The sequence below is a fragment of the Osmerus mordax genome, chromosome 7 (assembly GCF_038355195.1).
Source record: "Osmerus mordax isolate fOsmMor3 chromosome 7, fOsmMor3.pri, whole genome shotgun sequence".
NCBI lineage: Eukaryota > Metazoa > Chordata > Actinopteri > Osmeriformes > Osmeridae > Osmerus > Osmerus mordax.
The window spans coordinates 8,478,848-8,489,836 of NC_090056.1; the positions used below are offsets into that span (position 1 = coordinate 8,478,848).

General features: G+C 45.1%; 1 protein-coding gene across 1 annotated transcript; it reads right to left on the reverse strand.

Annotated features, from left to right (window-relative positions):
- Positions 1–3,421: 3,421 nt before the first annotated feature.
- Positions 3,422–8,023, reverse strand: olfml3a (olfactomedin-like 3a). Its single transcript, XM_067240542.1, has 3 exons — positions 7,913–8,023; positions 5,932–6,259; positions 3,422–4,426 (listed from the first exon to the last, which is right to left on the reverse strand). The coding sequence occupies exons 1-3, from the start codon at positions 8,021–8,023 to the stop codon at positions 3,642–3,644; spliced, it is 1,224 nt and encodes a 407-aa protein (XP_067096643.1). The 3' UTR covers positions 3,422–3,641.
- Positions 8,024–10,989: the final 2,966 nt, after the last annotated feature.

Consider the following 10,989-nt stretch of genomic DNA (forward strand, 5'->3'; position numbering starts at 1 on the left):
AGGAGTCCATCCCTGTGCTCTGGAGTTTCTGGCTCTTTGATGAGGGCCTCTCGTTGAAGCTCTTTGAACGCAGTAAAGGTTTCTCAGAGAGAGCATGAGGACTTGGAGAAGCCCTTACAAAAAAGATTATCCAGTGCTGTAATAACGTTGTGGCAATATTGATGTTGTAATTATGGCAGCCAATACAAGCTGTTGTGTTGCAAAGCCAGCAGGGCTGGAGGAAATGAATGGGAGAATCTGCTGAACGGCAAACTATTATCATCATCAGAAAGATGATTAACTTGCCACCCATCACAAAATCAAATAGAAACAATGTTATTCACAGATATATTCAGTACTGTCGATGAGGTTGGCATTTTAAAAGAAAAGCACACTTAACACACCCTTACCTCTCTCTTTGTTGTTTTTTTAGTCCTGGCACCTCTGCCTTTTCTTCCTATTGAGTGAAAACATACAACTCTCGTAGTGCGTAGCTTCTGTTCTTTACCTTCTACCGAGCGGCTTGCCCTCATGCACCTCTTGGTCAGTTGGGTGGGGTGGGGGTGGAAGTGTATCATTCAATGCGCAGATGTCCACTAATGTACTGTATATTCCGTTTGAAAATCGAAAGATACTGAAATCACTGCAGTCATTTTAGACAGGTTAGGCTGCTGTTGGTCATTTAGAACCCACACCCAATGCAGAGGAGAACAGTGTGTTCCTTTCTGGGACAGTACTTAGCATTATTCATGTGATATGTTATTTATTTCCCCCATAAGGTAGGAGTGGCTAGTAGTGATACAGTAAGCTCATTCCTGCCCTTCAACTAATCACTCTGGGACAAGTCAAGGACCAATCTAATGGATTTCCGTCGAATGCCTAGATCTTATGCCAGAGTAGTAGATTCTCATCATTCAACTCGAGACCCAGAGCTTCAACAAAGGTCAAAAAATACATTTGTCCCTCTATGTTGAGCAGTCATGTAACCTTTCGTGTCATAAATGTTGAAGTGAATCAATAGTGCCTGTAAGGCACATTAATGGACTAAGACAGGATAAACATACAGTGGATCTGGTGTGTGCAGTCCACTCTTACTGTTGGATTCAACATTAAAGTGTGACTAGTGTAAAATATATCTGTGTTCAAAATGTAATCTCAGTGGAAAAATGTACAGTCTACAGTAACAGATACCAGAGCCATGTACTGATTAGTGTATAATTGTTAATTACTGTTACATTACATTTAGTCATTTAGCAGACGCTCTTATCCAGAGCGACTTACAGTAAGTACAGGGACATTCCCCCGAGGAAAGTAGGGTGAAGTGCCTTGCCCAAGGACACAACGTCAGTTTGCATGACCGGGAATCGAACTGGCAACCTTCGGATTACTAGCCCGATTCCCTCACCGCTCAGCCACCTGACTCCCTACTGTTAGCCAAATATCTGATGAATCAAATCAAATCATAATATACCCTCTGACCTGTTAGGCATTACATTAATCGCTCACACTTTAACAATATGACTAATTCATTTTAGTAGCACAGTAGGTTGCACAATCCATGAATGAGGGCAATTGTTGTAGACAGTATTTAAGATAGGTACATTAGGTACACTAGTGTCGCTTTATTGCTTTATGAGCTTTGTTTTATGTTTACCACATCAGTGTTGTTTACTAATTGGAAAGCACACATTTGAAAGCAGCAACGCCAGCAGGCTTTTTGAAACTGAACACACAGGGTGAATAATAACACAGAGAATGTTTCACACAGACAGGAAGTGGGAGCATGTTGACGTGAGGAGCATTTCTGAACAGCATCCTCTGTTCTCTGATCCTACCACTGCCCGTGAGTGCTGTAAAGTCCACGTGAACAGAACACTGCTGTATCTTGAGCTACAGCATTGCAGTGGTCTGGTTCTGAACCAAACACTAAAGACACAGTTGGTGTTCTGCCTCCTGCCTGATCCCAGACGCAGGGCACAGGCATGTTTGAAGGTAGCATAAATCACATGCTGCTGCCAGGATTTTCAGAAATATGGGAGGCAAACATGAAGAGAACAGAATGGAGTTAGCAGACTTTGTAGAGCCCTGCTTTAGCCATTTCCTCTTAAAGTGGCCCAAGAGTGAGCAGGGGTTCAGCTTACCTCACTGAGTTGCTGAGATAGAGAGACAGTGGGGGTTTGTGTGAGTGAGTGTGTATGTGTGTGTGTGTGTGTGTGTGTGTGAGAGAGAGTGTGAGTGTGTGTGTGTGTGTGTGTGTGTGTGTGTGTGTGTGTGTGTGTGTGTGTGTGTGTGTGTGTGTGTGTGTGTGTGTGTGTGTGTGAGAGAGAGAGAGAGAGTGTGAGGGTGTGTGGTGGGGGAAGGGGGCAGCTGGCTAGAGAGGATAAACCACTGGCATTTAGAACAGTGATAGTTGTCTAATTGGCACTTGTTGGTTCTAGAGGAGACAAAAGAACATGCCTCCCTCGATTGAATCTGACACATACCATTAGTGTCTGAACACAACTGTGATTGTGAAGATTGTCTGACATTTTCAGTAGCCACATTCCTATCTAGAATTATTAACTTTACCTATTAAATTCCTGGTCGTATCTGATTCAAGTGTAATATGTGACGAATATGTGATGAAAATGGTTGAAACGATGTAGTTTCTAATACTCCTGTTTTATTGACGTGTACTTTATGATGGCCATAAGTTTCTCTGACATGACGTATTGTGTTTTCATAGTAGTTGATTATACTTTTAAAACAAGTTCAGCTTCAGTTGATAGACTGTTTAAAGCCTGTGCTGCTTTGGCTATTATTACTGTATTGTTCCTTGATATAAATCTTGTATCCCTTCCAGTTGTCATGGATAACATTGACTTTCCAATTTTGTATTGACGATTTGTACTCGTAATATAACTGTTTAAGAAATGTCCTGGTTTTTCGAACCAAAAGCTGTTTTATTTCAGACATGGTTCTTTTTCTTCGTTTCCTTTTAGATTTTAAATTATTTCTGACTCATTATATGAGGTCTAATAAAACGAATTCAAACCAAAATTGGTTATTTCTTCTGTGCTGTTTCTGTTTGTTTGTTTTTTTACAATGATGTTTTCACACAAATGTAACTGTATATTATGAGTTAAGAATCCAGGATTCCCCCTCCCAGTATCATTATTAGTATTTGATGACATTACACACTTTTTCTTTAAGTCAGAGTATTTACGGTCACACGTACCGTAAGTGAGTGCATCCTGTCCACATTGCCACTGCACATCAAAGTGATTTAGGCACTTGGCTATTAAGGGCAGATGGAGGAATGCAATGAACCCAGGGAGCCATAGAGCTACGCAGCACTGTGGCTTAGAAAACCCCTAATTTATATCTGAGTTTTAACTATGCCATTTATATTTGTAGATGTATTACCTATAATGTTATACTACCTCACTCAATTTAGAACATCTTGCACTGTACAGAAATACTGTATTTAACATTACACACCTACAGGATTTACAGTAAATCCAACTGCATGTATTTTGAGAAAAGGCTTCCAGGACACAATAAGGGTTGTGGCGCAAGTGGAAAAGGCAACCTATCCAAGTCCACTGTGGTCTGTGTGTCGGCAATGCACCTGACTTCACTCCCTGGATTTAAAAAGCAGTTCTTCAGATTTCAATTGAATCTCAAACCAGCTGCTTCCTTCTCAGGGCCAGTCTGTAGAGAATCTGGTAGCCGTCATCCCAGCCGTACAACTGCCTCTCCTCAGGGTTGTACTTGAGGCTGGCGTGGGCGCCGTACCGCCGCGGGAAGTAAAGCAGCGGAGCCTCCTCGCTAGTCAGAACGTCGTTGACGTCAAACACACACTGCACCCGGGAGCGACTGGGCTGCCTGGTGTTGTACACCACGTACACCGTCCCGCACACCACGAAGGCCGCCTCGGCGTTCTCCCGCGGGCACCTTGTGTCCCACATCTGCTCGATGTCCAGGGAGTCCCGGTCCATTTTGGCCAGGTTGATGTTGGGCTCCCAGTCGCTGGCGGCGTACAGGGCCCACAGTCCTTCGTGGTCTGCAGCCAGGTCCACGAGCGTCTCTGGGTTGAGGCTGTAGACTGGAGCTCGGCCGGTCACAGGGAACATGGCGCTCTCGGTCACCGAAGCGTTCAGCAGGTCGTATTTGACCACCTGGAGGTCAGCCCCGGCTTCCTCCCTGACGTAGTAGAGGTATCCGTTGTAGACGGCGCTGCCCAGGCTGCTGACCCGGGAGGGCAGCCTGATGGGCCTGCTGAGGTCCAGCCCTGGGGAGGTGGAAAGATCCAGCACAGAGCGGAACTGGTGCAGGGTGTCTTCTGCTGTCCCATTAAAGACGTACACTTTAGAGGACAGGGGGTCTCTGGTCCACATGCCCTTGGGACTGCCTACTTTCTTCAGAATCTTCACAGACCTGATGTTGGAGATGACATCCACACAATCTGTGGAAAGAGCAGATAAGTGGCTACGTTCAGTCAGCATAGGTATCAGTTTTGTTTTGATTGATAGGAACAGGGTCAGACTTTTATTCAGCATGTGCCAAAGCACTGCATATTGTATGAACAGTTTGAATTACTGATGAAGTCATTCCTGTGAATTATTGAACAAAAAAGTTAACTGTTTTTTTGCACTGATCTAGTGGTACGGGCAGGGTCAGACAGGCCGTCGGGAGAGTCGGGAGATTTCCCGAACGGCCGGTCAAACGGCCGCAGCATAATGCAAAAAAGATATATAATAATAATACGCGGCCGTGGGCCAGTCTGCGTTTCAAAGTCCCGAGCCGTTTTTCAGTCCCAGTCCAGACCTGGGTACGGGGTCGTCTCTCTGGAATCCATTTCACATGTCTACACCCTGGATCAGGGGGAGCTATTAGCATGCATCAGCACTATGTTTTACCACCTGAAACATGTTTTTGAAGTGTATTTTATTATGCAAGACACGACATGCCGCCTGCTGCAGTCCCTTTAATAGCGGTTCAATTTAAATCCATCTCCCACCAATCAAAGGGGAACTAAAGACCCAGCTACAAAAACACAGTGGGATTGAAGTAGAAGCAGTGCCTTGCTGTTCATCTAAAATAGAGTTCCCTAGCTTCAAAGAACTGTTTGGTATAAATTGTCATGTATGCTACTCTAGGGAGCAACAAAGGTTGCACTACAGATTTATCTTCCTGAACTAGGAAGCAATAGTACGCATGCCAATTTTTATGAGAGCTAGCTGGTGTACATTATCTCATGTCCGCCCAGACGTTTGGCAATGGACTACTGTCTACAAGGTACACCTCCTCCAAAACTGCCTGGACTCCCCAGGCAAAGTAATGCCATTGACCTGAGGTCAGCTTCCTGCTCTGAGGACAGCTTCCTGTTTCTCCCTTTTAGCCAGAAGGGTGGGTCTTATTACTGAGGAGAGTAAGGGTATTCACAACCCTAACCTGGACCTGGTAGGGAGCAGAAGAGGAAAGCATCCACACTCAAACCACTGTAGTATAGGAGAGGGTTTTGCATGTGTTCAGCATTCTGCTGAACGTTGTAAATATACCTCAAGTACCAACTGTTATTTCCGATGTTCTCCATGACAGACGGCTGTGTGTAGCAGGCTGTAAGACAAACTGTGTCCAGGCAGTACAAATGGGAACATGGTCTGATATAAATGAGTCATATCCAGCCAACCATAAATCTCAAGGAAAACATGACTACCCATTGATTCCAAACTGCAAAATGACTCGAAACAGTTTGTTTCCAATTTTTTTTTCCGGGGAAATTGATTTTCCGAGACAGACAGCCATGCTAAGATGTGGTACAGTGCTTACTGTGGATGCTAAATATAACCATGCACACTGTACGACTCTGCCAAGACTATCAAGGCTGAAAGGAAGGCATGAGATCAAAAGCAATCATTCTGTACAGGACGCAGGGCAGAGCCTCTCCCCGCTGTTCTGTCTGCTCACCCGAGACTCTGGAGAACTCCTCCTCCCAGGCCCCCTCCTCCTCCTCCTCCTCCTCCTCCACTCCCCCTCTCCTCTCCTCCACTCTCCAGGTTCGCTGCTCCACCACTCTGTCTGCCGCATTGACACACGGCCTTGGGGGGTTCCTGCTCTCCAGGTACTCCATCTCGCGCTCCACCCGCTCCACCTTGACCCCCGCCCGCTCCAGGTCAAGGTGGAGGGTGCCGTGCTCCTTGCCCAGGCGCTCCATGATGTCAGCGGACAGACGCTTGAAGTCTCGGAGTTCGGTGTGGTAGCGGTTCGACTGCTCGTGCCAAACCTCCATACGATCCTAGCAGGGGAGAAGACATGCACGGGTCAAGACAGACACAACCTTGTGTGATGAATGAGCCTGGACCAGAGCCCAGAGTTTCCCAGACCTCCTTGAGCCCAAATCATGAAAAACTTAAGGAACTACAGTCCCAGCCCGCTGTGCAGTGCTATGACCGGTTCAAATCAATTCATAATTAGGGTTCTAAGCCAGGGGTCTGTTCTGTTTCCATCAGACATGGAGGTTTTGTGGACTTCCGATTGCATCAGCACCATCCCAACCCCAGCAGTGGGCCGCCACATTTCACAGTGTAGTGATTGACGCAGAGTGAAATGGATGGGAGATAAATTGAAAATGAAAAGTGATGCGAGGTTCTTCCTCTCCCCTCGTCTCTGTTCAATTATCTGCTGGATGGATGGGAATTAAAATATCCTTGAAGACTTGATGATAAACGGATGTGTTCATCATATCACAGCATGAGAGGAGGCAGACTGCATCCTGGAGACACGATATGTGAGACACATTGAGCGTAGAAAGAAAGAGGGAGAGGTGATGAGGGAAAATACATGTTTCACATATGAATTTTCTCTGAGCAACTGTTTTAACAACTGTAAAAATATTACAAATATTTCCCTTCTTTTTTTCTGAGGCCATGCTCTAGATGTAATAAAGGAAGAAGATAAGTAGTACCCTGTCCTAATGAATAGGTTGACTTCAGCGATGCATTTTCTGAAGGAAGTATTAACATTTAAATTACATTTTAGAGAAGTAATTGCTTTCCAGAACCCTCCTTGGTTCGCATATAGGTTACGCACAGCAGACAGGATGGAGCCACCAAGGATTCTGCCTGGATTTTTCTTCACGCTCAGTTCAGTAAACAAACTTGCCATCATCAGTGAAGACTGATTATAAGGGGGAAAAACTGTAAATGGGATGAAGAGGGTGTACTCTACCCCAAACTTGGCATAATGTATTTCCAGAAATGAATATTTCATAATAATTTCCTTCAGTAAGCCTCGGGCACTGGGCTCGTCCCTTCCCAAGACTGATGTTACACTGTCTCCTTTCTACCTGTGAAGAAGGCAGCAGCCATCAGTTCTGCAATTATAGTTTCATTTTTGTCAGCGCCGAAAGTACATTGTGTGTTTATTGTCAGCGTGTAATTAAGCGTGACACAAAGGATGTTGGGATTGGTTCTCATTGCCTCCTGAGAGATAAAAGTGGTATGTGAGAGGGAGAGAGGGAGTGAGCGACAGAAAGAGAGGAAAAAAAATTTGCGCAAGAGAGAGAGATAGAAAAGAGAAAAAGGATATTGGGAAAGGAGAGAGAGAGAAAAGAGAGAGACAAGGACAGAAGAGCTCACATGCATCCCCTGCTCTTCTCCCAAGGGCCTGCGCCTAGTTGATGAGTCGGCCAGAGATTGGATTAATTGGATTTCTGAAGACTTGTTACGATAGGAAAAGAAACTTGATGCCTAAAATTGAATTTGAAAGAATCTCAACACATTCACAAAATGATCTTGCACATCGCCATGTTTTCAACTCCAGTAGTCTTTCATAGACATATATTTGCTCCAAAAATGCATGGAAGGGAACCTCATGACATTAAGTGTCATAACTCTGCTAATCCTCAGGGAATTGAAGTAACTAGTTTGTGTACTGGCTCCCCTCTTACCTCCATAGCAAGGAATCTGTTCTCCAGGTAGTCCATCAGGCCCTGGTAGTAGTTCTGGGCACTGGAGAGAGCCCAGGCTGACGACAGGAGCAGGAGGATGGACGCTCTCATGGTGGACTGATCCAGGGGACACCCACGTCCCTCAGACTAGGTGCTGAAAAGACCTCCACCAGTGTCTCTGCTTCCTCTGGATGTGGACTCCTTGCTTGGACTTTATCCCTGTACAGTCTCCCACTGGATGGTGGGAAATGGGATGTTATGTACGTCTCAGAGTGTAAGAGTGCAGAGGGAGAGGGAGAGCGAGAGCAAGAGAGGGGGGAAGAGAGAGAGAGAGAGTGAGGGGGGGGGGGGAGAGAGTAAGAGAGGGAGAGGGAGAAAGAGAGAAAGGCCAGGTTCTGGGGTTTCAAACTTTCTGGCTCTCTCACCATGCTGGAATGTTTTCACTAAGTCCCAGGGAGGAGCCTCTTGCTTCCCTGTCCTCAGAACTAATGTACCAAATACTGTATGTGTGAGTGCGTGTGTTTGTGTGTGTGTTGTGTACCTGACTGCATGTGTTAGTATCTTGACAAATCTCTGTCAGAAAATTGACTGTCCTCTGTGTGTAACAAATGCGATGTCTGTAAATGTATGCTACCCTCATCACACCCAAAGTTTTTCTCAACACTCATTTCAGTGAAGCAGTTGCTCGACTTTAACATTGTTTCCTGTGCTAGATATTGCATAACTTATGTAATATATCATGCAGTATGGGCCCAAATTCAAGGCAAGCGAGAACTGAAAAAATGGTTACATTATGTATATGAATAAAAACATATAATCACATTTTCACAGAAATTCAACTGTTTGGTATAGTATTGCTGTGTCATAAGGCGATTATCTTCACGGAGAATAAGCAACCAATCAACTAACCGTTAGTAGGTTACTAACGTAAACCTACAGCATGTGAACTGTAAGCCTGGGCCCAGATAGAGAGGAATCAGCCATGTACATTGATGAATGGCTTCAGCACGGAGGTGAACTGCAGTGGGCTGAGCCATTGCCTGCCCCACGCACAGTCTGTCCTGTTAGCTGAAGGCATGTTGTTCCCCTCCCACACTGCAAATAGGATTACTGAACCCTTCTCTCAATTGACAGGGATTACATCTCTGGGATGTGAGAGAATAGAGCACCCAGAATATTGTCACTGGCCCAACTCTGCACTGTAGCTTTTATGTACTGTACTGTCTGAAGGAGGTTTACACTTCAATAGATAGATTTGTCGGATCAGATCGCTAATTTTATTTTTAAATCCTTAATCGGAATATTGTTTTTGCATTAATCACAAAGATGTACAACATCACATGCAACACCAATACGTTATATGTGAGAATGCACAATGAATAAGAGATAACATCCTTCCTGACCACCTTCCTTCCTTCCTTAGGAGGCTCGGTCTTCTTCTACAGATCTGTCTACGGTCTCCAGACTGACAGTTACATTTAATTGGCTACTAGTTGTCCTCACACACCTACGTGTTAGAGGCCACGCCTGACTGACCTGTGCCTCACAACAATATAAACCCCTAATTTGGATCCTTTTTAATGAGACACCCTGTGATTGTCTGCTCTTATCATCTTGGAGAACCCTGTGAAGTGAACCTAACCAAGACCCCAGCTATTTTTATGCCCACTGACAGGGGATAACGTTGTCACGGCAACAAAGTGCCAGCTGCCTGTTGGACTGAAGTCTGTGTTCCGTGCCTGATCTGGTTCTGTCTGGCAGTCTGGCAGTCTGGCTGTCTGGCTGTCTGGCAGTCTGGCTGTCTGGCTGTCTGGCAGTCTGGCCATCCAGCGTCTGAAGACTCAGGAGTTGTTATTCCCTGGAGGTATTTTGTTCAGAGATAAGAATGAAAAAAAAAAAAAGGTATGAATGTGAATTATTTTTATCAATTTCTTTCAGCGTATTCAATCAATTTGAGGCGAAGCATTCCCTCTAGTCGTCTGTCTGAGGATATTTAGATCTTTTATCAATTATTGTCATGATGAGGGTGCCAATGATTGATTTGGGGTTTGAAAGAACAAGGCATTAATAATTAATGACTCATCCCAGAATAATAACTCATGGCCTGAAGGTGAGATTTGATGAACAGATCCACCACAACATCTGATCAGTTACGGAGAGTAGAGGCTTCCTCCTCTGCCTGCTCAGGAACCAACGCAAAGATGCTGCTGTTTGGTTTTCTCTCCCACTAGATGGCAGCAAGTCTCTGCCTGTGTGGAGAACGCAGGGGGATTGTCTCACAGAATAGGGAATTATTACGCTTCAAGGGAAGACCATGTACTCTGAACAAATTACTTTGAAGATTAGTTTATCACGATGCGAACAAGCTTCAAGAATATGGGATTGACTGCTCTGTCATGGACGTGTTTTCATGCCAACATCACAGAAGGAGTACGGACCTGTATGTTTACAGACAGTGCATCGATGGCTGCGTGTGCGTGCCATTACTGAAAGCTTTTTTGTATGTATGTGTTTCTCAACTTGTGAAGCCTGTTTGTGTGCATGCATGTGTGTGTGTGTGTGTGTGTGTGTGTGTGTGAATATGAGTGAGAGTGTGTGTGTGTGTTTCTGTGTGTGTCTGTGTGTGTGCATGTGTGTGTATCTACAGACAATTTGTGAATCTATCATGTAACTTCATGTGCATATCTTTCCATGCTCGTCCCCTCCCAGGCATAACAAAACCCCTCTCCCCCACAACAAAAACCAAACACACATAAAGGCTGCATTCTTTATTAGCCTTTTGTATTGATTGAGGGGGTCAGAATACACGACCACCTAGTGCCAGGTCGTATAAAATAGCAGGCCGTTGTGAAGCACCGTAAATCCTTTGGGCTCTTGTAAATAGCTTAAATACACCCGAGGCGCCAAATCACTTGACCTGCGTTAGCCCCGCCGTTTGGGAGCTTTCTGGCTGACTGAACAGTGTGGAGCCAGCCCCTCTCCTCCCATTCTCTGGCTGTCAGTCCAGGTAATAGTCAAGGCCTTATTAGTAACACGCTCTCTCCCTCCCTCCCTCTTTCTCTCTCTGTCTCTTTCTC

Coding starts and splice junctions, on each gene's coding strand:
- olfml3a (XM_067240542.1), bottom strand. CDS start 8,023: ATGAGAGCGTCCATCCTCCTGCTCCTGTCGTCAGCCTGGGCTCTCTCC. Junction 6,260..7,912: donor ACAGATTCCTTGCTATGGAG/GTAAGAGGGGAG, acceptor CTCCCCTGCTAG/GATCGTATGGAGGTTTGGCA. Junction 4,427..5,931: donor GGAGTTCTCCAGAGTCTCGG/GTGAGCAGACAG, acceptor CTCTTTCCACAG/ATTGTGTGGATGTCATCTCC.